General features: G+C 41.5%; 1 protein-coding gene across 5 annotated transcripts in view; it reads right to left on the minus strand.

The window, feature by feature from the left end:
• slit2 (slit homolog 2 (Drosophila)) overlaps positions 1–27,184 on the minus strand; it is an 89,158-nt gene that overhangs the window by 14,640 nt on the left and 47,334 nt on the right. For 3 of the 5 annotated variants that reach the window (XM_028591648.1, XM_028591684.1, XM_028591674.1), the window contains 21 exons: positions 19,719–19,790; positions 18,663–18,734; positions 15,604–15,675; positions 15,195–15,358; positions 14,585–14,723; positions 12,621–12,692; positions 12,397–12,468; positions 9,938–10,009; positions 9,580–9,723; positions 9,025–9,188; positions 8,674–8,697; positions 5,523–5,673; positions 5,292–5,366; positions 4,874–5,017; positions 4,342–4,485; positions 4,065–4,231; positions 3,296–3,428; positions 2,352–2,420; positions 1,948–2,019; positions 1,620–1,691; positions 875–946 (listed from right to left, as the gene is read on the minus strand). In XM_028591648.1, the coding sequence (XP_028447449.1) occupies positions 875–946; positions 1,620–1,691; positions 1,948–2,019; positions 2,352–2,420; positions 3,296–3,428; positions 4,065–4,231; positions 4,342–4,485; positions 4,874–5,017; positions 5,292–5,366; positions 5,523–5,673; positions 8,674–8,697; positions 9,025–9,188; positions 9,580–9,723; positions 9,938–10,009; positions 12,397–12,468; positions 12,621–12,692; positions 14,585–14,723; positions 15,195–15,358; positions 15,604–15,675; positions 18,663–18,734; positions 19,719–19,790 (2,166 nt within the window). The remainder of the gene's footprint in view (positions 1–874; positions 947–1,619; positions 1,692–1,947; positions 2,020–2,351; positions 2,421–3,295; positions 3,429–4,064; positions 4,232–4,341; positions 4,486–4,873; positions 5,018–5,291; positions 5,367–5,522; positions 5,674–8,673; positions 8,698–9,024; positions 9,189–9,579; positions 9,724–9,937; positions 10,010–12,396; positions 12,469–12,620; positions 12,693–14,584; positions 14,724–15,194; positions 15,359–15,603; positions 15,676–18,662; positions 18,735–19,718; positions 19,791–27,184) is intronic. The other 2 variants (XM_028591657.1, XM_028591664.1) reach the window with 2 other exon arrangements.

Below are 27,184 nucleotides of genomic sequence, written 5' to 3' on the forward strand. Positions count from 1 at the left end.
AAAAAAACAGATCTGACTGACTGACCTGTTATAGTGTTTAACAAAGAAGTTAGAGCCATTCCCAGGCTTGTAGTTTTGTTTTGGGTAGAGATAATACTAGACTAGTGGTCTGCACTGGTATATAACTCAAAAAAGCAGCAGCCTGTCACAATCGCTATCCATGGTGCTGATCCTCATGAGTGTCCCAGGGGCATTCCCACCAGCAAGTTATTAGCATCATCCTTCACCTTCATCCTTGTGTGCAGCCAATATATCCCCTGTACTCTCTCTACAGAGTACTTAGTTTTGAGATACCATGCTACAAGAAAATGTTGGTAAACTGAAGAGAGAGAAAAGTAATAGTTCTTTAGTCTGTAACGTTAATTTTCGGTTATTGGTTACACAGTGCATTGAATTTCTGCACAGGAGTGCTCCTGGACATTTTTGCAGTAAATACATTTAGCAGATTGCCCAAAAATCCATTATTTAGCAAGGGAGGTAAATACAAATCCAGTTTTTCCGTTGTCGCTACAAACAAAGCAGCATTGCTCAAAGAAGGAAACAACTCTAGAATCCCATCATATATATATATATATATATATATATATATATATATATATATATATACCACCGTTCAATAGTAAATATAGAATAAAAAGGAGAGAGAAAAAGGAGGAGAGAAGGGAAAAGGAGATGGCTGTATATGAGTTTGTTGTTTGGATACATTCACAGAGAAGCCTCACTCAACAGACATTTTCCTTTTGAGTGACAGGAAAGGGCTCTTTGTCATGATAATGTGTTTTCCTTAATTTGCAATTTTATAAGGTGAAAAGATAGACACTTCAATCCTAGAGAAATATGTTAACTGAGATGTGTGTGTTTTTATGTTACTCACAGGTGGGAGAGCGATGACAGGTCTTTGAAGGCTCCCTCTGGTATCAGTGATATGTCGTTACCATGGAGAGACCTAAGAAAGAGCGAGAGAAAGAGGAAGAAAGAGAAAAAAGGCCACAGAAATGTTAAAAAGAGTCTGGATGCTAAAGTACTCATATTATGCTTTTTGGCTTTTTCCCTTTCCTTTATTGTGTTATACATCTTTTTTGTGTATGTAATAGGTTTACAAAGTGAAAAAGCCCAAAGTCCATCCGAAAGGGACTTACAACAGAAAACACTGTTCACAAACTGCTCCAAACAGCTCTATTGTAGTCCAGCCTTTACTTCCGTGACAAACGTGGGTCACTTTGTAACACGTTATAATGCTCACTTAGGCTAGCTGCTAGCGTGGCACTCCCTCATACTCTGCTTCTGACTGGCTAGTAGTCCTTACCTAGGTACTGCACATGTGCGACTCCCAACAAAGATGGAATAGAAGTGAAATGCCTCACTCTGTAGCTAAAACGAGCTCAATACACAGGGTGAAAAGAGGAGCTGCAGCAATGTGTAGTACAAACTAAATATGGTGTTTTTTTAAAATTAAACCATGTAAACCTATTCTGATATAACCTATAAATACAATTATGAACCTGATAATTAACATAATATGAGCAATTTAAAAGTCTACATCGCTTCTGTAGCACCGGTGGGATTTAAAACGTTTTTACACTATCTACCGCCTTGCATGTGTCGTGACAGGTACTCACAGCAAACGGAGAGACTTGAGTCCATCGAACGCCCTCACTGGTATGCACCGCAGGCGGTTGTAGCTCAGGATTCTTTACACACAGAATACACATGTTGGCATGGACACAAATGAAGACTTTTTTTCAACATAGCTTCAAATGCAGAAAGACATTTCAGAGCACAATCCTGTTTATACCACTGAGCAAAGCAGTAGAGCAAACACGAACACACACACACACGCATGCACGCACGCGCACACACACACACACACACACACACACACACACACACACACACACACACACATACACACACACTGCAAAGGGACTGATGTAAAGCCAGACTCACAGGGTAAGCAGCTCGGACATGTTACTGAGGCTGTGGTTGGACAACGTGCTGATCTGGTTGTTACTCAAATCACTGAAAAGGAAACAATAACAGATACATAAAACACACACAGGCAGCACTGTCAACACATGCGTACACACACAAACTATATGCAGTACATAGTCAGTACTCTACTGTGCTCAGGTTGTCACGCCCACATCAGGACCAAACTAGGTCACATCAAAAGTGATACAACACAGAGCTCTGGTACAATACCAGTCAGTTAGTTTTGGTCTTTAAAAGCAGAGTGCAGGGGACACACGCCAAGTCACGATCCACATTAAAAGTGTGTTTGATTGAGCAAAACTTTAGCTTTGTGATGTGAGTGTATGTGTGTCTGCTGAGGCCATGTGGGTGAGACTTACATGAGTGTTAAGTGTTTGTAATTGGAGAGCTCCACAGGAACCTGAGTGAAGTGGTTACCATCCAGATACCTAAGAGACAGAGATAGAGAAAGAGAGAGAGAGAGAGAGAGAGAGAGAGAGAGAGAGAGAGAGAGAGAGAGAGAAAGAGAGAATGAGAGAGAGAAAGAGAGAGTGAGAGAGAGAAAAAGAGAGAATGAGAGCGAGAGAGAGAAAGAGAGAGAGAGAATGAGAGTGTGAGAGAGAGAGAGAGAATGAAAGTGAGAGAGAGAAAGAGAGAGAATGAGAGCGAGAGAGAGAAAGAGAGAGAGAGAGAATGAGAGTGAGAGAGAGAGAGAGAGAATGAGAGTGAGAGAGAGAAAGAGAGAGAATGAGAACGAGAGAGAGAGAGAAAGAAAGAGAGAGAGAATGAGAGTGTGAGAGAGAAAGAGAGAGAATGAGAACGAGAAGAGAGAGAGAGAGAGAGAGAGAGAGAGAGAGAGAGAGAGAGAGAGAGAGAGGCGGTGGGGTGGAAGTGAGAGAAAATAGTTATTTAGCCATGTAGGAAATTCCTCATCTCCAGCAGTGTGAACAGTCATTACTGCTGCAGCCATAATAAACAGTGGAGTTTAATATCCCACAGGCATCCTAATACAGCATAACCCGACCGAGCACGCCTGAGATCATATCTCCTTCACTCTGTGACAATGTGCTATTAATCCAGCGTATTAATTAAGTCTTTGTTAATATTGGAAAATGCACATTCCCCAAAGGTGAAATAGTGAAATAATATCACCAAGCCTGGTGTCTGATGTTTAATTCATTTAGGGCTATAATTGTCTGATCATCAAGGACTTTGTGCTTGTGTTGAGATATGTTTCTGGAATAAAATCCTCTGTCAGCCTTCAGTATGTGTACCTATGTCTCTATGAGCTTGTACTCAGTGACGTGTTGTGTCGCTCACTCACAGTTCAGTGGTCTCTTTGGGCAGGCCTTTGGGCAGTGTGGTGAGGCCCTTGTTGCTGCAGCGCACCACAGTGTCCAGACAGGAACACTCTGCTGGACACCTCAGCACTGGAGAGCAGCTGTTCTCGTCGTTACCTGATGAGTGATAGATAGATGGATGGAGTGGTGCAGAGGGGAGGAATGACGATAGAAAAGTGGTGATTAAAAAAAAAATAAAAAAAACATTTGTCAGTGATAGGTGAAATAATCAAGCCTGCATGTACTCAAATGTATTTTCATATTTCATATGTTCTATAATGTGTTATTATGATTGAGGAAGAAGATCACAGTGAGGCTAAGAGGCCACGTGCGTGCGATGGTGGCATCTGGTTCAGATGTTTAAGTTAATAACAAATTAGAGTAACTAATTGACTAACTGATTGAGTAACAAATGGTTACAGGATGTTTGAGTCTATATCTCTATTGAGTAGGGGGACCTGTCAGTATTAGGATGAGATCATGAATAAGGGTTTCCTGATGGGCGGCCCCAGAAAGTATAAAATGTATGTTCAATCCTAAGATCGGGAGACACTTTGGGTACATGCAGCTTGTGTGTGTACACAGGGTTATCTCCTTTGTTCAATATTGAATAAAGCTGCCTATAATCTGAAATCATCGTAGTCGTCATATGTGAACATCTCCATCATCCATTTCCAGAGAGTTCAATCTCTCAGTCAGGGCTGCAAATGCTGTAGAACCTCATGTGTAAAGTGTAAATCTGCTCCGTCTTACCATCTTCACAGGCAAAGTCCTGGACAGCTACATCCTGGATGGGGATCTCCTTCAAGAAATAAGGACTCTGGCAGCGAGGGTTACCAGTGACGATGTGTTTCCTTCTGAGCCAATCACCGAGCCAAGCCAGGTGACAGTTACAGTTGAAGGGATTGGCCAGAAGGTTGCTGGAGAAGAAGAAAGGAGTTGGATGTTTTATTGTGTGTGTGTGTGTGTGCATGTGCATGTTTTTGTACATTTGCATTTGTAATGTTTGTGTTACAGTATGTTTACTCACAGTGTGGACAGGGAATGCAGTGTGTCGAAGGCTCCAGGGTTCATTGAGGTGATCTGGTTGTCGTAGAGCGACAGGAGACGGACTGAGCTCAACCCCACAAAGCTGCTGTTACTCACACAGCTGATACGGTTACTCCTCAACATACTGCTCACACACACACACACACACACACACACACACACACACACACACACACACACACACACACACACACACACACACACACACACACACACACACACACACACACACACACAATTCAATGTATACTGTATAATTTACAGAAAAAAACAATATAATAATAAAATAGATATATTCATGATTATATAAACCTGTGACTTATGCATGCTGACATGTTTTAAATGTTTGTGTGGACACTGTCACAGTATGTGAGAGCATATTTGAATATCACATGCATATTTATGTGATAATGGATTGATTATGCATTTAAGTAACTGTGTGTGCGAGTGTGTGTGTGTGTGTGTGTGTGTGTGTGTGTGTGTGTGTGTGTGTGTGTGTGTGTAGTACCCACAGTGTGCGGAGGCCACTGAGTCCCTTCAGCATGCGGTGGTGTATGTTCTCCAGTCTGTTGGAGGTCAGAATCAACTCATTGACCCCCGAGGCTCCTTCAAATGTCCCCTCCTCTATGTCAGTGATACGGTTATTGCTCAGGTTACTGCAGGAGCAAGAAAGGTAAGAAGGCAGAACAAAAGAAAAGAGTGAAATCAAGAAAGAAGGAATATGTAGAGAGAGAAAGAGAAGGACAAAGACAGCAAGAGGGAATAGTAGTGTAAGTGGGTGTAGAAGTGGGTAAGGTATATAAAGAGAAATACACATTTCTGTGTCAACATAAGAACAATCATAGCTATCTCTGTGTGACCTGATTATGACTTTCTGACAACTACATGTGACTTTTTGTTCCCGTTACATTTACAACATGTCTGACTCACATCTTCCTCAGCTGAGGCAACTTTTTGAAGATCCCTGTCGCCTCAAGCACAGTGAATTCATTGTTGTTCAGACGCCTAGGAACAGAGAAGAGAAGAGGTGGTCAGAGACAAAGAGAGAGAACAACAGAAGAGACGAAGACTGAGGAGGACGAGAAGATCAAGGCCAAAGCAAGGTTTCCTTTGTACCACACACAGATGCACTTTCTAGTAGAAAAATACAGCGTGACTCACAGTTCGGCGGTGTACTGAGGGATGTGATCTGGTATTTTGGTAAGTTTTTGGTTGGAGCAGTCGACTGTGGTGCCCTCACAACGGCACTTCTCGGGGCAGGCCAAGTCTGCGAAGCAGTCTCCTCCCAGCTTACTGCGGTAATCCTCAGTACCTGGTGACAATCACAAGCACAACGTCACCGAAGGCCCTCGTCGTGCAAGAGGCGAACCCCAGCATTTACTGGTACCGGTTTCAACAAAAACAGAGCAGATGGCCAGAGTGAAGGCTGTGATACAATGGAAGAATTTCGACATAGTGCAGAGGGGCTGTGCTGCTTTTGTTTCGAGTGTAAATTGTCAAAAATGAGGCAAAACATTGCTGATTATGATCGTATGCAACATTCCCCATGGGCATTACTATAAAATGCTGCATATGTATCACGGCCTTGGAGCCAAGTTCACAAAACTCACAAACTGTCAAGACATGTATTCACGCATCCACACAAACATATTGGAGTTGTTCAGTCCTGTCACACTACAAAGCAACTGTTAGTGTTGCTAACCACAGCACAAACAAGACAGCATCAAAATTTAGATCATAGCAGAAAAAGGTTCACACCCACACAGCAGTCATCTATCATAACGTCCAGGCACACACACACACACACACATACACACACACACACACACACACACACACACACACACACACACACACACACACACACACACACACACACCACAGGGGGTGACAGGAGATGGCTGTCTCTTGTGTCTTGGCCATGCTGTAGGGTTTTGCAGGGCCGTTCCATGGTGCTTGACAGAACCATGTTCCACTATAGGAACCTGGCAGCCACATGGTTAGATCAAGCACAAAGGAACAACCTGCTGACTGAATGCTCCTCCGCTGGAACACAGGGGCAGGAAGGACAGAGGGCGAAGGGGAGGAGAAGAGAGAGGAGGGGGGAGAGGATGAGGTGGAGGACAAGGCAAGTAGGAGAGAGAGGAGGAGAGGATGAGAAGGAGAGGAGAGAGAGGAGAGGGAGAGGTGGAGAAGAAGAAGAAAAGTAGGAGAGGGGAGGGGAGGATGAGGATGAAAAGGAGAGGAGGGGAGTAATGAAGAAAAGAGGAAAAGAGAAGAGGAGAATAAAGAAAATGATAGAAGAGGGGAGATAAAAGGGTGAGAAGGAGAGAAATGTAGCGGAGAGGATGAGAAGGAGAGGAGAGGAGGAAAAAAGGAAATTAAATAACAATAAGAAGAGGTAGAACCGTAAGGGAGAAAGATGGAAATATGATGGCTGAAAAGCAGGGGAAAGACAGAGCCGTCTTGCTTGAGGAAACGTAATACTTGGAAAGAAGAGAGAAGGGGAGCAATAGTGACAAGGAGGAGAGGAAGAGGAGGAGAAGAGGACAAGATCCGACAGGGTGGAAAGTACAGTAAAGAAAAAGCATGGGAAGTAGACTGGAGCATCTAAAGACATCTAAACTCACAGACATAACACAGTAGAGCAGGAACAGAGCAGCAGCTACAGAGGAGTGGGAGGAGAGTTACAGCAGCACTGAAGGCAAGAGAAGCTCAGACTTCCAGGAACTCTCTTTCATGCACGCACGCACACACACACACACACACACACACACACACACACACACACACACACACACACACACACACACACACACAAAGCAGCATGGTGAGAAAAAAATACATTAACCATTGTGTAATAAAATTGTAATCTTATAAATATGAGTATTGTTGTTTGTAAACAGATAAGAGGAGTCACAGAGGGGGTCAAAGGTCACTGTGGGTGGTAGAGGTCAAAGGCCAGCTCAGGAGACGAGAGGTCAGGAATTTCGGACTTGGCGCAAGAATCGTGTGTGTGTGTGTTTGTGTTACTTACAGCCGACATGGTGTACTCCTGAGTGTGTGAGAGAGGCAGTAGGAGAAAGAAGAAGGGATTTCACTCGTTTATTTGAACAGAAGGGGAAAAAAGGGATGAAATAAATGCTGCAACTTTTTCGTGTTCAGTCCTCAGGCAGTGATTCATTTAAAGAGGTAATGATTCGTGAATAGTGAGAATCGTGCTGGCATAACAGGACATTTGGTGGGTGCCTTCATGTGTGCCGACACACATCCTGGTCTAGTTTGCTTTAAGCAAGATGATGAAAGGCACACATAACCACATAAATGTGCAATGCCGATGAACAATAACGTTTAGCCCGTTCTACACATTCACAATTGCAAAGCACATTATTTTGTTTAATGGATTATTTGACATCAATCACTTCAGTTCAAGTGATATAGGGGGACATGATGCAAACTGAACTATAGGGGATTTTAGATGTATTGATCCAAGGCGCGAAAACCAAAGTTGTACCACAGAATAAAACATGTTTATTAAACTTCTCAACAGCAAATTAAATTATTCAGCTTTGCCGTACATGTGGTATCTGGGTTTTGAAACCCTGTCCCCCCGGTGAGTTAATAACTGCAGTGAGCACACACATACACACACACACACACACACACACACACACACACACACACACACACACACACACACACACACACACACACACAAACACACACACACACCATGCCTCCTCTGTGTGCTGCTGTAGTAATGACCGCCTTTAGCCTTGCTACTGATCTCATATGCATGTCTGATTTACATATTTCCCAGCACCCCTCTGAGCATAGTAACTGCGTGACCTTTTGATGTTCTGCAGTGGGCGAAAAAGACACAGATGCTCACGGACACACGCTCATACATTAGCTATCATTAGATGTGGTAAGAAGTGAGGAGGACTAGTATAAAATATAGTTTCTGTGATCGCTGTACTGATATACTTTTATTTACACAGAGTTTCACTTGGAGTGCCAAGCTAACAGCAGCATGAGCTTATTAATTCAATTGTTCTTCTCCCTCTATTATCAAGGTTACAGTTACCATCGAAAAACAAAAGAAGAAAAACAAGACTTGATTATCCGGTGCCTGGTAAGACGTCACGTGATGCATTACGATGTATGTTAGACCATTAAAAGAAATCGTCTTGGCATTCAAAAGGTGTCAGTCAAAGCACGTCACTCCAAAGTGTCGAGAGTTTGTGAGTGTGCAGCATCAGCCGTGACGGACCAAACAGTGTCTTACATACACATGCTCAATGTACAATACCTGGGATGAAATACTGTTCTCTTGCTAATGGAGAGACAGAGAGAGTAAAAGTAAAAAACAACAAAAGGCAAGTCTAAAATAAAGCACTTACTGGCTGTGTGTGTGTGTGTGTGTGTGTGTGTGTGTGTGTGTGTGTGTGTGCGCGTGTGAGTGTGGTCAATGAGAGATGCCATAAAATGCTTAAAACAGGGAGTTGAGGTTAGTAAAGAGAGGCTGTGGGAAAATCCCAGCAGGAAGACACAGAATGAGAACGCAGGACAGTATACAGTGAACCAATTAGTATAGTATGTGTCTGAACGTGTGTGAAATAATCAAAAATATATTAGTTTACAATGCCATGTGTGTTTATACCTGAGCAGCGGAACTTCTTGCTCTTGATTTGTCCGATTCGTTTGTTGGCGAGGCGCCGGGGGCTTGTGCAGCGGGCACCGCTTGTCTCAATGGGATTGTCCTGCAGGTAATCTGCCAGCCACTTCAGATGGCAGTCACAGATAAATGGGTTTTGGGCTAAGTGACTGATACAGCCACACAGACACAGGCACATGGAGCACAGAAAACACACAAAAATAAGCTGTCAGAACAATATAAGTTGTGCACGTTCTGTTTCTTGTGTGTGCGAGAAAACGCATGGTCGCAAAAAATTCAAGAAGCATAAACAATATAAACAATATTGTTTTTCTAACAATAATTAAGTGTTTTCTTTAGACTTTAGACGTTTTTTTATGCTGGGCTATTCTGAAAATATGATTGATTTTTGTTTATGTCTGAGTTGTTCAGTTTTGATGATTGACACTACTGCTAAACATTTTACAACTTCTTATTCACCACTACAAGTCTGGTCTGTGTGTACAATGAGCTATGTGTATGTGTGTGTGTGTGTGTGTGTGTGTGTGTGTGTGAACGTACAGCGTTTGTATGGCTCTTAGTGACGAGAAGGTCCCCTTGGCGATGGTCTGGAGCTTGTTGTCATATAGTGAAAGCAGATTGAGGTTGTGGAGGTCCTGAAATGCGTCCACACGCAGACACGCTATCTTATTAGCATTCAGTAACCTTAAAGAAAGAAGGGGGGAGAGAGAGAGAGAGAGAGAGGTTGGGCATGAAGGTTTATTCTGTTATTCTCTGATGACAATATTTTAGGTAAGCACTTTTCAGCAGTATGAGATACCAATGAGATGCGGATGTGAGCTCTTTGCTGCAACTCCAACTTTGGTTGTGTGTGTGTGTGTCTGTGTAAATGTGTGTGCATGTGTGTGTGTCTACTCACAATAGCTGCAGAGAAAACAGTCCCTCAAATAGTGCTTTAGAAATCTCAGTGATCTTGTTCCCATATAGCACCCTGCAGAGCACAAACACTGCATAAATAAGTTATGAATAAGACCACACATATTATCCATTGATACTATTAATACTCACATGTTTACTCAACATATACTGTAAAGAGAGCCAAACCCATGCCCACTACCTTCTGTTCCACTAGCATCTGTTTCTGATGGGAACATTTTAGTACCTTTTATCAAACATGAAATTAATATTTTATTAGTGAAAGATGCAGGTCCAATTAATCTTTGACAGGGTGCCAGTGCATTCTGCGTCCATGTCAAATTGTAACAGACCTTAATTGCAAGCAGCCTGTGGGAAAAACTGCTGTAATTCTGAGTGTCAGGTTTGAGGAATGCCTGACAGCTACAATATATCTTACAAGAGAACTACAGAAGTGTCCAAATCTGTGGCAAATCGCAAGTAGTTAAATCTGATTAAAATCCAAATTAACACTAATAAAAAACAAGATTGTTTTGGTTCTAATTAATATGTGTATGCTCCAGATCTGTAACACATATTTACAGTATGTAGTGTGACTACAAGCCTAATAATTATGGGTGTAACCATCTTGGAAATAAGGCTTTAACCCAGGTTTTAGCTTTTCCAAATCTGCCGACATTAAGTGAATGCAGCATAAAACTATAGGAGTGGCTTTTTATTGAAGAGAATGCAGAAACAACCAGAGAAAAACATTAAGACCTTAAATCTAGGTTGCTAACCGTAAACACTGTGCCTTTGTGCCAACACCTGGCTGTATGAAACACCACGAAACAAACAAAACTAGTTATGAACACTTTCCATCTAAATGTCTCAATAAAAAAACTCCTCCATAAATCTGGCTCCAGTGTGAGTAATGTAGGCTGTTATCAGAGGAAAGCATTTTTTAAATACATACACAAACAGTTCAAGGCTGAGACTGCCACTGCCTAACCCAACAAATATCTCTCTTTCTCACACACACACACACATGCACGCACACACGCACGCACGCACACACACACACACACACACACACACACACACACACACACACACACACACACACACACACACACACACACACACACACACACACACACACACAGAGAGAGCTATCAGTCATCTTTACGCTCTATGCTGAGTTGAGCTGTGTATGTAGGCAGTTTAAAGACATGTGTTTTAGATTGGCTTTTATTTCATTGTGCTGAGTGGCTGTCCCTGAGAGACCTGAGATTGGGAAACACACAATGTAGGGAGTGGATGCTTCATTTATGTCTCACACACACATTAGCACGTACTGTTTTACACACACACACACACACACACACACACACACACACACACACACACACACACACACACACACACACACACACACGTCAAGACATACAGATGCACACATGCACTGACTGAATCAATGGCTCATTTACATCCTCTCTAACTAAACCCTGACACACAATGACCACACACTGCAGTTTAATGTGAAAACCATACTGTATGTGGTGTGTCAGCATGAATGTGTGTGTCCCATTCTCTCTGTGGTGAATGTGTAATGAGGTGGCAGAAGCCTCCATTCAGCAATTCAGCATTTATGAATTATTGACTTTGGAGAGACAAGACCTTAATATAACTCCTTCATGAAATAACTCTACATCTTTCACTCCCTCTCCTGCTCCTCTCTCCATCTTCCTTCCCAAAGCTTCACACGCAAAGCAGATGGTCCGACCTGAGATTCAAGAGGAGCCAAGAGGAGGCCAACAGCACCACGGTTATTCAATGCATCTAAAATGTCTCTATTATACTGCAAATGTGAAGCCACAATTAAAGATAATTCTAGTTTTCTTAATTTTGGAATTTTGGCTGTTAGATTTGGTCATTAGTTTTAGCCATAACAATAAGATAAGAAGTCCAACAGGGCAAGAAGCATTTGCATTCAGATGATAAAAAACTAAACTCAAGGTTAGCCAAACTAATGAAACAGAAAGGAAGGTGAAATTATTATTAAAACTGACCCTTTGCTAAGGGCCCCTTGGTAACTGTTGCTTTCTTTTTTTTTTAAATGTTAAAAGGATTTGAGGATGCTTTTGGGTTAATCTCTCCAAATTCAATAAAAACAGAACAGATGCATAAATTCATATGTGCTCACAAAGTCTGACTGTCTGACTTTTCTTGCGCTTCTAGCTCGCTGTATTGTTAAGATGTTATTTTGTTCCCAGATCTCAGAAATTAACTTGGTGAGTACAGCGTTAACATAACAGATAGAAGTGATGGCTAAAACTACAAAAACAAAAAAACAAGTTATGATAGACAACAACTTTTAAGGTAAAGATATAGCTTAGATATTCTTCATGAAATTCAAAGGGCCATAATGTGGTGTTTTGTGTAAACTGCATCTTAAATATAAACATATCACACAGTACTCACAGAGAGTTGAGAGAGCGCAGGCCTTGAAAGGCATCCGAGGCTAACTCTGATATCTGGTTGTTACTCAAGTCTCTGTGAAGAACAGAGCCAAAGACAAAAAAACAAGAGACAGAGAGTCAGTCAGGGAGAGAGAGACATAAAAAGTGAAACACAGAGGACAGAAACAGAAGTTTTTGTGGATGGTTGACAGGGTGCACAATTCAGGTATCTCCTCATCTACTCACATCCTGCGCAGCTTCTTATAAGGAGAAAAGGCTCCAGCTGGGATCACCTTGATGGCGTTCTGCTCCAGTCGTCTGGAACCAAACATACACACAGACCATTGAGGGGGGACATTTACATTTGCCTATCACAGAGCTATCTCTGCTGTATCGTTGACTGCTGCTTATTCCCTGGGGCTCTGGCTAAGGGGAACATTTCCAGATAAGGCGCTTTGATGACTGTTGCCAAAGTCTGTCACATTTCTCTGATCTTTTGCCCTCCTTAAACATGTGTACAGTCAGATGCACACAAAAACACACACACCCTTAACTATCTGGGCAGTGTTCCATTAAGTGCCATTCTATCTCTGCATCAGTCAGGCCCAAACAATCACGTGAGGCCAGGAGAGAGAAAGAGAGTGGGAAAGGACAAACACAAGAGAAAACAGACCCAAACAAGCGTTCTCTAAACATTTCACATATTCAGTCACCGTGACAAGAAAGCTGGTGGAACATGATTTGCAAACCAACCATTCGATTGTGAAACATTTCCCTAAAATTAGTTTGTTCTTCATTTGCTGTTCTCTTCTGTTCAACACCACTCCAGTCATTTCATCATTACTAAGACGTTTGACTGATCACACAGGAGGATTGCATCATATTGTAATGTATTCTGTTTTTATGTCATTGAGGCAAGTCCAAGTCAAGTCTAAAATTAATAGATATGAGTGCAATTCAAGTGTGAATCATTGACTTGAGACCGCCTCCAATTAACAGAGAAAAGTTCAAGTCAAGTCTCAAGTCAATCGAGTCAAATCAAGTCTTACAGTACTATCCCAGCAAGTCCCAAGTCAAGTCTCAAATCAATCCAGACAAGTACAAGTCAAGTCCCAAGTTTTGGCAAAGCAGGGCTGAAGTTAGGTCTACAAGCAATCGGGTCTAGTCAAAGTATGTCTCAAGTCAATTCTCAAATCAATTTAGACAAATCCAAGTCAAGACCTAAAGTATTATCCTATCAGGTCTCAAGTCAAGTCTCAAGTCAACTGAGATAAGTCCAAGTCAAGTCTAAAAGCAATCAAAACAAGTCTAAGCATGTCTCAAATCAATCGAAACAAGTCAGAATCAAGTCAACGGGTTGTCAACTAGTCACAGGGTTGGTGGTTTAAACCCGGGCTCCACTGGTCCACATGTTGAGTGTCTTTCAGGAAATTGTTTTGGATGGTCAGCCCAGCGCCTTGCATGGCAGCTCAGTCCATTTATCATCAAAGCAGGTTTCAAATCAGACAGATGCAAATAAAGTCTTAAAGTTTTGTCAAAGCAAGTCCAAATTAAGTCTCCAAAAACAAGATCTCTGAATACTTACCACTAGAATGACAAATAATACAGTAGTTGGACCTAGTAATTACATGTGTATGGTTATACAAAGCCTGCCTAAAGCTGGTATTTCACTTTTTTCCAGGATTTTACCAGAACTTAAGATTTGAAGCAAAGTCTTTGGAGTCAAATCTAATGTAAGTCAAGTCTCAGAGCAGTCTCATCCAAGTCACGTCTAGAGTCCTCATTTTTGTGACTTAAGTCAAGTTCAAGTTTCAAGTCTACAGCTCTGCGTGGTACTTTGTCACTTTAAATCTGCTGGCTCTATTTTCTTGATGCCCCATCTTTAGAAAGAGATATCATTAGTCTTGTCCTTCACATTCATCTTTTTATTCTTCCTCCCTCATCTCTTCATTATTTTCTTAAGCAGGGAAGTGCTGCATGAACAGGTTTTCTTATTTCACAGATATGTGGTTTTATTTGACTCCACAGAGAGAAAGAAAAGTAGTGAAACAGAAAGGCGGTAAGAGGCAAAGAAGGAAAACAGAGAGAAGCATGGTAAAAGAGCAAGAGAAATATCACTGCACCGAGAGCGGAATGCAGGAGTTTGTGTGCCAGAGCGCATGTGTATGCATGTAGAGTAAAGCAGGTGTGTGTTTACATGTGTGCCTTACATCTCAGTGATGGTTTCAGGCAGGTTGGTGGGTATTTCAGTCAGTCCCTTTCCTCTGCAGTCCACGATGTTGTTACTGCAGGTGCAGGACTCTGGGCACTGTAACACACTGCAGGAGGTAGATGATGACGACTGGTGACCTACGTAGAGACAAAAGGCCAAAATAATCCACGGATAATGGTTATGCCAGGTGTTAATCCCAAAAAGTGAAGTTGTTCAAGCACACAGAATTCAGTAAAGAAAAATCAAATAAAAAAAACAGCAGAAGGGCAACAAAGTGTGCAGGTGAGAGAGAGGCAATGTACCTAAATGTGATAGTGACCTTGTCTATCTTCAGTATTATTTTTAGTCTTGTGCTTATTAATATAAAAATGCTGTATATAGAATCAGATTGGTGCATATTTCAGTAAGAACTGTACAGTGCATACGGTTAAAGCCAAGCCATGCAATGAAAGATGAATACTTGCCTTCGTCCTCATCTTGAAAAGCATAAGCAACAGACAGTAAGAAAAAGCAAAAACACAAAGCAGAAGATGGGTTTGCTACTGTAAAACAGCAAGCGGATGTACGTCACAAAATAGCCAACAAACCAAACAGTCAATTTAACCTACCTGTGCAGGCAAACTCCTTCTTCTGCACCTCAGCCACGTTGTGCCCCCTCAAGTGTGGCGGTGCCATGCATTGTGTGTAAAGACCCAGACGGGGGCGCTGTCGCAGCCACTCTGACAGCCAGGCCACGTGGCAGTCACACTGCAGGTTGTTGGAGTGCAGGCGACTGGGGAAGAGAGGAGGTGGGAGGGAGGAGAAGAGGGGATGGAGAGTGGCGAGAACAGGTGGGGGGAGGGAGCGAAGAAATAATAGATATGAGGAATGGGGGGGAGACAGAAGCAGGGTGGGTGGAAGTAGGGGGGAAGAGGTGCAAGTACAGATCAATCAATCAACTGTACAAACAGGCACAGATGAGAGGAAATCTTCCTGTCGGGTGGTAATGTGTACCAAATACTTGGCTGTGACACTTACAAGGTCCTGAGCTTCGGCATGTGGTTGAAACTGGCTACAGACAGTCGGCTGATGTTGTTGTTGTTGAGGGTGCTAAGGAGAGAAAAGAGCAGAAAACACACAAAGGCCATATATATTCATTGGACTCTTCTGTAGTGACAGGGTTGTTGTACACAGACACAGAAGTGGCTTAGTCAGCAAAGCAGGTATGGAAGTTGGACTCTGCTGAGTGTGTAATCATTGAATTTTTTTTTATTAACTCTAAAAACATCCTGACAACAAAATTGTTTTTCAAACAGTCTTGATGACTACAATATTTGTCTGTGACTTAAAGGATAATTACCATTTTTTTCAACCTGGACCCTATTTTCCTATGTTTTTGTGTTTAAGTGACTGAGGGGAACAACAATCTTTGAAATTGGTCCAGTATTACAGTTTTTTTCGATTGCTAAACGACAGTGGGCACAACTGGAGTCACATGTGCAAAACTCTAACTACAGTCTGCACAGCAGCAGTTCATGTGGACCAAACTCTAGTTCGTTTTTCATTGCTTGAACACAGTTTTCAGAACTCTACACACTTGACATGACTTTAACCACAACGTGCACAACACTGTAGATTTACAGCACTTTGTTCAAATGCTAACACACTGCTGTCAAAACTGTTAACCACACATTCAAAACAGAATAGATTTCAGTCTGGTGCCTATCAAACACTGCTGATTGCAATTTTAGCTGAAAGCCTAAGCAAGTGTCTTATTTTAGACTAGTAAGTGAACATATATGGTATTTATACAGAGAAAGCTCAGAAAGCCTTTTTTTGTATACAAACACCAAATAAGAATGAAACAATTATACACTGTACCGTTTGAGAGAAACAGGTAAAAGAGCAAAGATACCAACATGTCCAGGTAAGATGTCTGAGGTTATATACACAGCTATAAAAAAAGTAAAAAACACTATCTTTACTATAGTAAAACTGTGTTCTTACTGTTTTTCAGAAAGTAATGGTGGTGAAAGCAATAGAAACACCACATTCATTTTTATTTAGAGATGATGCAGACATCCAATGTGATGAAGAAAACTTGCCACATGATGCTGGAGAGAGGCAGGATTAGTCACACTATTCTTTAGTAGAGATGGCCCGATACCACTTTTTTGCTTCCCGATACCGATTCCGATACCTGAACTTGCGTATCGGCCGATACCGAGTACCGATCCGATACCAGAGTGTCATATATTTCATTATGTTTTAACAGCTGTATACTACTATCCCTGTATGGATGTGATATGATTTCTATCTTTGTTGTCGGTCTGGCTCAGGTTAAACTCTTTGTGAAACATGAACAAACACAAACAATGAATTCCCCAGAACTTTCTTTTATTCTCCAGTTTGACAGTAAGTTAAAACGGAAAAAGAACATAAATAAACTACTTTAATGTAGATTTTCTTTAGGGCTTTATTACGTGGTATCGGATCGGTGCATAAACTCCAGTACTTCCCGATACTGATACCAGCGTTTTAGTCAGTATCGGAGCCGATACCGATACTGGTATCGGTATCGGAACATCTCTATTCTTTGGTACTGTTACGTATGTACCTTTAGTTTTTTTCCCCCAGTAATTCCATAAATTACTAGAGACAAAATATTTTATTGAAGAAAACTGCTGATTTTCATTCCTTCTTTTTTACCTTATGTAAAAATTGGTATGCTATACAATCTATATTTTTTCCTTAAATAAACTATTGAGTAGTGTCAAGTCACTCAAATTATTCAAACTGTAAAGATGAAAAAGTTTGTAATTTCTGTATTGGTGTTTGACGCTAGTGTTTTTACCCTCAGTGTGTTCTGAGTGACAGTGTGTGTTATCTCAGTGAGGCTTGTGCATAGTGTTTGGCTGCACTGAGCCTGTTTTGCAGGTGATGTGAACTGTTTAGCTCAGGTGACTGTTGGTAGTGCAGACTGTAGTTTGAGTTTTGCACATGTGACTCCAGTTGTGCCCACTGTCGTTTAGCAATCGGAAAAAACTGTAAGCAAGATCACTGCAGTCGGCAGCGGCGAAACAAGCCACAATGTAAGTTAACAGGGCAATTGTCCAGCTTGTATTTACCTTCACAAAAGTGCTCGTTTTGCCACTGACAGGCTCAGATTAATATTCTAAGTGTCTGACAACATTATGGAAAGGATTTCTGAGGATGTCAACCTTTCTGTTAAAGAGTAAGGTCCTTTTTTTCGCTAAACCCACCAGACTCCATGTAAATAAACAGTAATTTTAGCATCGTAAAATACACTTCATTCAAAGTCAGAAACTAAATAAAACTATGTCGTGTTTCCACTTTTCCAACCATCACAACTAATGAATGAATTAAATAAACACAGTTTACCGATTTACATGTGAAAATATGTTGGCTCTATACACGCTAAAAGTATTGCTTTTTTAAATGGAGTCTGGTGGGTTTAGTGCTAATGACTTCAGAGCTGTTTCTGGTTGAAAATAAAGAGGTTTTAAAGGTCTATCTCTGAAGGGATCCTTTCCATAATGTTGTCAGGCACTTAGACTATTAATCTGAGCCTGTCTGTGGCAAAACGAGCACTTTTGTGAAGGTAAATACAAGCTGGACAATTGCCCTGTTAACTTACATTGTGGCTTGTTAAGCCGCTGCCGACTGCAGTGATCTTGCTTACAGTTTTTTCCAATTGCTAAACGACAGTGGGCATATACACGGCAAATTATTCGTAATTTTGACTTTGAAATCAAAGCAATATGCCTTTGTCCCATAATACGATGAAAATGAATATCCGTCATTAGGAAAATCAACAAGCTTCTTAGTCAGGCTGACTTTAGGACAGACAAGTGTTCTGTAAAATGGCACTAATGATGGTAATTATTAAATGAGAAGATGATAGCAATACTGTCATTCCTGAATATACAAGAAACTGCCCTTTTTCAGGAGCTGTACAGGCAATGCAGTCTTTCAAAGGTTAACGAGGATATTAACCGTTTAGTTTCCCATTGCTGTTACTGTTCATCATTTATTATGCTGTTGTTAGCGGTGCAACTGAATAAACCGGTACTCACAGCACTTCCAGGTCACGTAACGCTCGGAAAGCTCCATCTTCAATACAGCTGATGTGGTTGTAGTCCAACTGGCTGTACAGACACACACACACACACACACACACACACACACACACACACACACACACACACACACACACACGTCTTACAATATATCTTCAGGTGAAATTCAGGCCAGACAGCCAACTCATCAACAACCTCTCTCTGTCACCCTCACACTCACTTTCTCTTTTGCTTTGGTTCTGTCTTCTGAGCTCATTGTTCTTTGTAGATGTATTTCTCAACAAATTCATCTCTGTATCCATTCCCCTTTCATGCTCTCTTCTATCTGACGTCTAATTTGTATGCGCTGCTCTTTACCTCCTTCCACTTTCTCTCTCTCTCTTTCTCTCCTTCTTTCTCAGAATCACTTTACGGAAAAAATTTAATTAAGACATAAGGACAGTAAATCATGTCTTGTCATCCGCATGCTAATGCGCACGCACACGCACATGCACGCACACACACACACACACACACACACACACACACGGTAACACACACGGACACACACACTGCCCTGCCCTTTTACAATAATTGTGAGGCATTTCAAAAAAAATTCTCTGATGTGGAAAAAAACCCAGGATGCAGCCAAATAGTTGGAAAATCCATATTTCTAGAATTACTGCTGGGCAATTACCTGTGAAATGACCAACAATTATCTTCAATGATCATAACTATGACTGAGGCAAAACAAAAAGAGAAAACAGAAATGCCAGTTACGTGACCATAGTGCACACACACACACACACACACACTCACAACTGCTAATAAGCAGCGGTGCCAGTCAATACAGCAAGCAGGAGGCACATGACATTTAACACAATGAAATATTGATGCACAAGCACATGGGGGCTGTGCACATTTGCAAACACATTGAAAAGCAAGCGACAGATGTGCACGCACATGCACACACACACACACACACACACACACACACACACACACACACACACACACACACACACACACACAAAAGCACAAAAGCACAAAAAGTATTGCCAAAGTGCAACTTACAGGTTCTTGATTTCCACAGCTCCCCTGAAGGCTTTTCTTGGAACCCCCTGAATCTGATTCTCGCTGAGATCACTGGACAGAAAGAGAAAGGTGAATAGAAGAGAGAGAAAAAAAATAAGGTGTCAGAGAGTTAAACCAAGCTGTCACAGAGAATCCTGATTTGCAGCACAAGTACTTGATGTAATCACCAAAATGCAGCGGGGGGAACTTAAGTGCCAGACATACTTTATCATCTGCAAAATTTAGTTCCTTGCACACGAAGCACTCCTTCGTCAAATATAATCAACTGTCTCTATTCATCTCTCAGTGACACAAAAAACTCTCCCTCTGAAACCACATATCCACGTATCTGGAGCCAGACACAATTCAATTGTCTGCTTTGAACATCCATCCAACTCAGGTATAAGAGGCTTAAAGAACCTGTAGGGGGCACTAGTGACCTCCGCTTCCCACAAAGGTTCCTCTTCCTCCACTCATCTCTCCCTCGCCGCCTCCCCCACCTCCTTCCTCTGCTTTTAAAGAGTGAGTGATGGATGTGTGTGTCTGTACACTGGGGTTTACAGAGATTTAATTTTCAGCCACTTTAACTAAGCTGCAGCTTGGAAAACAGCAAAAACACAAAGATAAACACACTAAATTTACTGCAGCCGGTGAGACACACACACACACACACACACACACACACACACACACACACACACACACACACACACACACACACACACACACACACACACACACACACACACACACACACACACACACACACACACACACACACACACACACACAGAGACACAGACATATGTGTGCCAATACATTTTCAAGGTCAAGGTCAAGTTTATTTATATAGCACATTTACAAGCAGTCACTCCTGCCCCAAAGTGCTGTACAGATTCCAATACAGGTAACAGCATAAAAGCATACTAATTAACCAAGAAGAAAAAGTAAAAACCCATTAAAGACATAGTATCCCCGAAATAATAATAATAATTAAAACACATGAAAAACATGATTACAAACAGTATTAACAATGTCACAGCTGAGCTTGTGTTAAAAGCCATTTCAAAGAGATGAGTTTTTAAAAGTGATTTAAATGACTCAATAGAGCTAGCTGCTTTAATATTGAAGGGAAGAGCATTCCAGAGCTTAGGACCTGCAACTGAAAAAGCTCTGTCCCCTCTGGTTTTCAGTCTGGATCTAGGACAGTCCAAAAGAAGCTGGTCATTTGACCTAAGTACTCTGGCTGGGGTATGTAAAATCAACATATCAGCTAAACAAGAAGGTGCCAAACCATTTAAAGATTTAAAAACAAATAATAAAATCTTAAAATGGATTCTGAGAGCGACAGGAAACCAGTGGAGAGATGATAGTACTGGGGTAATGTGGTCAAAGCGCTTTTTCCCTGTCAGCAGGCGTGCAGCTGCATTTTGAACTAATTGCAATCGGCGAACAGAAGACTGGTCGAGACCATAGTATAAAGAGTTGCAGTAGTCCAGGCGATTTGTGATCAGGGCATTTACAACTTTTTCCAGTTGACTTTGGGGTAGGTACAATTTCACCTTCCCAAGAAGTCTAAGCTGAAAGAAGCTTGTTTTTACTACTGTGCTAATTTGTTTATCCAGTTTAAACGAACTATCAATAATAACTCCAAGACTTTTTACACATGGGCTGTAGTTAGAGAGTAATAGGCCAAGAGCACTATTTAAATCTGAGATATCAGGCTCCCCAAAAGTTATAATTTCAGTTTTTCTGTCATTTAAGTGTAAGAAATTTAATGACATCCAATCTTTTATTTCACGTAGACAATTACTCAGAGCTTCTATAGAATTCAATTTGGTATTTAAAGGTAAATAGATCTGGACGTCATCTGCAAAGCAGTGAAACGAAATGTTATATTTTTGGAAAATTGATCCCATAGGCAGCGTATACAATGAAAACAAGACTGGGCCTAAGATTGAGCCTTGGGGCACCCCGCTGTTAATCGGTGCTTTACTAGAGTAAAAAGACCCAAGGTTTACAGAAAAAGATCTGTCTGTCGGATATGACCGGAACCACTTCAGAGCTGTGCCTTTGATGCCTGCACAGGACTCAAGTCTTGACAGTAAAATCTTGTGGTCAACCGTATCAAACGCAGCAGTCAGATCTAAAAGCACTAACACAGCAGAGCTACCAGTATCAGAAATTAAAAGGAGATCGTTGTATACTTTTAAAAGAGCTGTTTCCGTACTGTGTCCAGATTTAAAACCAGACTGAAATTTTTCATAGATATTGTTTGATTTAAGGTGCTGTGAAAGTTGCATATAAACCACTTTTTCTATAATTTTAGATAAAAAAGGCAGCTTGGAAACTGGCCTGTAATTGGACAAAACAGAGAGGTTCAAATTGTGTTTTTTTAAAAGGGGTTGTACGATGGCCTTTTTAAAAGCTGCTGGTACAGATCCAGTTGAAAGAGACATATTTGACATATTTAAAATATAAAGCCCAACTGTGTCAAAAACATCCTTAAAAAGCTTTGCAGGAAGGCTGTCCAATGAACAGACCGAAGGTCTTTAACTTTGGACCGTCTTTAACAAATCAGAAAAAGATATTGACATAAAATGTTCAAAGCTGACTGAACATAATGGTATGATGCCGGGATCTGGTGCAGTACAACATGTTAATGCCCGGATATTGGACACCTTATCAGTGAAAAATTCACAGAATCTGTCACACAGAATGGCACTAGAAATAATGCCAGTGTGTTCAGGGGGATTGATTATCCTGTTCCTCTTCACTCACACGAGTACATAAATACACTCAAACAGAAACACATGAACAGGTGTGTCACATGAACTAAATCTACTGCCTGCAGCCAACTAAAATACATGCTATCACTGGTTGGTATAGCAACTTCATTTATTGAAGGACAAACACATAGGTGCTGAAGGATGTACGCACAAATTACATGAAATGAGGCATTTAGCACGCAAGAAGAGGGATTAGAATGAATTAATCGGTTTCAAAAGATGCAGATGTGAAATGCAGCCACTAAAACATCAAAAATATTGAATCTCATCATCAGAGAAACATCTCAACATCACTGGAAACAGGACACTTAGACATCTTAATGGTTTCCCAGACTGCTTGACTCGGTGTGCGTGTGTCGTCCGCCGCCAGTACAGACCCACGTTCCAGACAGACTATTTGACCTTTCACCACTGACCCTCCAGCTCTTGACCCCCGACTGTGGCAGCGCGACCTCCACCATGCTAATCAGCTAACAGCTAATGCCCGGCCACATTCCTCACATTTTTGTGTGTGATCGTATAATCAGTACTGCAGGTATCATCCATCTCCTGTGTTTCCACCTGCTACTTTTATATCTACATCAGAAGTATCATTTGTTTTGTGTTGCCAATAATAAAGAAAAATGACAGAGAGGGTGTTTAAAAGATGGAGAACGTTGAGTGGTTTTATTTTTGTTCTTTGACAAAACTAGTCAATTTATTGCAATCAGAGGTAAAAGTCAGCTCCTCTTCAGACTCCTGTTGGACGAAGGACTGATGTACGTTTTTGATTGATAGCTGAGACTGCAGGGAGCAATGTAAACAAAATGTCTCTGGTAACTGCAGCTTATTAGCAAAGGGATTGTTTGCATTGATAAAAAAAGGACGATTGTTATGCATCTACACCCGCTGATCATGACATCTGCATAAAAATGTTTAATATGTTCAAACTGCTACAGCTGAAACTGGCTATGAAGCCTGCGGAAATTACATGAGAGAGAGAGTGTAGTTTTCTTCTTGGAAGTTTGTTTCTCCTAGTAGCCAAGTTGTAAGACGTTCACAAACTATGACTCTTTTGCATCCATGTTGCTCTGCGATCAGTCAGTGAATTTAAAATGTTTGTATGTGAATATTTGCTGCTTTTCTCCGTTTCAAATCATGCAAAACTATTTTTTTTTGGACTGTTCAGTCGGACAAAACAAGCTGAAAACATTAACTTCAGCTCTGAAGAAATCATGAGGGCCAAAATAATTGTTGCACAGAATGACCAACAAATGTAAAATGTAACTTCCTCATAAATAGATAAAGCAGTCCTAACTAATGTAATTTCAGTTGGACTTTACATGTGCACATTAATGCATACATATGCACCTGCACATACACACACACACACGTCAAGTACACATCATATTTCAATGCTCTCTGATGCCGGGATCAATCAACATGATCCTGGAATAAGACTTTACAAACAAAGGTAGATGAAAAAGAGGCTTCACTTCTGCTGTTTTACACACACAAAACAAACATGTATGTGCTTCTCCTCATGCAGACACACACACACACACACACACACACACACACACACACACACACACACACACACACACACACACACACACACACACACACACACACACACACACACACACACTCACTCAGACACACACACACAGAGCGGCTGGTCTGAATCAAATGGAGTGTATCCTGATACTGTTTTTACAGGACCAGGGGGGGTTTGCAAAACAGCCATGCTCCTTTAACCGCTGCAACTCTAAGACCAAATAAACACTCTAAAGTACTCCTTAACCCTACGCAAACACACATTGACACACATGCACACACAGCAGAGTATGTAACCTGCATTACGCATCCACTTCATCTGCGTGTCTTTATCATTGGATGTAGAAATGCGTAAAACCCTGTTAATGTGTCATATGAGGAGATGACAGCTTGACAGTTTGTATGTCTATGTTTTAGGCCGCACATAGACCTCAGTGTAACCCACAGCACACAGTTAACTAATGTTGGCCACAGTGTGTTTACACATAACATGTTCACCTGGAAACGTACAACACACTTGTAATGTATAGTAAACACCATATGAAGGTAGGGGTTGGTACACTAGCGGTGGTGTACAGCAATGGTTCTCAAAGTGAGGTCCGGGACCCCTAGGGGTCCTTGAGGGGGTTCCAGGGGGTCCCCAGCAAAAAGTGGAATCATTTATTTTCACTATAATTCCATCCATAATGACTATTTTGGTCACTTTCATAGACTTTCTGTAATAAAACATCTAAAAGCAAAAATCCTATCAGGTGGGGATCTGGGACAAAATCTAATCAAATGGGGGTCCGTGGTCTAATTTGTGTCAGTTTGGGCGTCCTTGATGTCAAAAAGAGAACCACTGGTGTACAGTATGAAAGTTTGCATGCGTGTGACATATACATTTATCTTCTGATGCACTGAGATGATTGGACATTGATTTTTTACGTCCACCTGTCCCTGTGATCTACGACAAGAGAGAGACAGCACGCACAAACACACATAGTACATGCATGCATATATGATTGGCAGTTTGGGGTAGTGTGGGGAAGTGCAGGAGGCCACTCTCAACCCTATTCATCACTCAGACCACCAGAGAGAGAGAGAGAGAGAGAGAGAGAGAGAGAGAGAGAGAGAGAGAGAGAGAGAGAGAGAGAGAGAGAGAGAGAAAGGGTGAATAGTAAGTTTTCCCCCTATGAGGAAATTGACTTCTTAGAGACTTAGGAGTGGATTTCTTTTCCTCAGTTTTGAGCCAAAGCACCTGATTCAAGTTCATCTTTAGTTAAATGGTTTGGTAGATGTCCCACCCACCACTTTCCCTCTCTTTCTCCCAATATCCTTCTCTAGCTTTCTCTCCACTGAAGTCTCCCATGTCATACTCTTTTCTCTCTCTCTTCCTTTTCTCTGAAATTGGTCTTGTTGTTGGACTTCCCCAAAGTTTAACCCCTCACCTTTGCCCCTGTGCCTTAACCGGGAGGTTACCTTCATTAAAAAAGGCTCCTGCTGAGCCCAGTGCATGTGTGCAAGTGTGAATGTGTGTGCATGTGCTTTCGTTTGAACGGGCCGGAGGTATTAAATCCACAAAGGAACTATACCATGCTGCTAAGTTAAGAACCTTCTGAAACACACACATCCACCCACCCACACACACCCACACACACACACACACACACCACTCTCTCTCTCTCTCTCTCTCTCTCTCTCTCTTTTTGACCACAGGAGGCTGAATAAATCTGAAAACACCAGCGTCATGTTTTTGTGTGGACGGGGAAAACAGAGCTTTTGAGAAACAATGACGTAAGCCTGCTAAGACAATGGTGTGGCAGTAAAGTACGTAAGTCACCTGTAACCCACTCTGTGATCACTTGTTTTAAATGTCAGTATAGCTGATCACACAATACAGGTGTTGGCATTGAACTGAATTTATGTTTACAGTATATTGTCAAGTTCACAATCACAAAATTGTGATTTGATTGACAACTTGCCTTGGTAAACAGGTAGCATTTATGATCAAATAACTTTTTTTAATTATTGTTTAGCTGTCTGATAACAGAAACAGAAAAATAATAATGGAAATGGAAACAAAGATGTAACCAGCTCAGACTGAGAAATGGGGGTTTGACTCTAGCAGATGTTGGCTGTGATTCACAATTTGGTTGTTTGCCGACCAAAAGAGGAAGAAGAGGAAGAGATTTAGCAATTTTCATATTGCTTTGGTGTTTCACTACGGAGAGAGAAAAAGTCCGACCAAACCAAGGTATGGACGCTCATCGTTTGAGCCGATCAGATTGAGTCCGAATCGTGTGGACGTGGTCTTTTTCTAAATCTACTGACCTTCCTCTGTCTGTTATTCTCACCTTTGGTGGCCCAGGATGTGTGTTTGTGTGTGTGCGTGTGCATGTGTGTGTGCGTGATAGAGTCAGGTCTCCAGTGTTAAGAGCTTAGTGCTGCTTTTCTAAAGAGTCTTTTCAGAATGAGAGGGGCTTTTGACGCCCTGCGTGGCTAAGAAGACCTGGGCATGAAAGAGCAGCACTCAATTCTCACACATGCACTCCTCATCCTTCCCCTCCTCCTTGCTCTTTCTCTCTCATACTAGACACACACACACACACACACACACACACACACACACACACACAGTCATAGTTTCTGAACCTCTTTTGTACGTGCCCTACTGCCACGAGATTCTTCCCAGGTCCAGCAAACTGGGAGTTCCCGTGGATCTATATACCAGTGTGTGTGTGTGTGTGTGTATGTGTGTGTGTGTGTGTGTGTGTGTGTGTGTGTGTGTGTGTGTGTGTGTGTGTGTGTGTGTGTGTGGCAGAGTATGGGCCAGAGTTGGCAGAACAGTAAACTAATCATCTTGTTCAAATCCCTTTCGGAGACCTTAATCCTATTAAGTATAAGAATGTGTGAATGGGCAAAGAAGGAGCTGGAAAGAGTCAAAATGGAAAAAAAGGAAAAGAAAGTAAGGGAGAGATGGACAGTGTGAGAAAATATGAGCGCAGAAGATAAGACGGATACTTCGCAAGAGAGTTTTAGTAGAGGGGTGTTTAGGATGGGATGGTCATGGAGAAAGACTGAAACGAGACTGTGTGTGTGTGTGTGTGTGTGTGTGTGTGTGTGTGTGTGTATCCTTCAGCTAATTCAAGGAGCAAT

This window comes from Perca flavescens, chromosome 2 (assembly GCF_004354835.1).
Source record: "Perca flavescens isolate YP-PL-M2 chromosome 2, PFLA_1.0, whole genome shotgun sequence".
Classification (NCBI taxonomy): domain Eukaryota; kingdom Metazoa; phylum Chordata; class Actinopteri; order Perciformes; family Percidae; genus Perca; species Perca flavescens.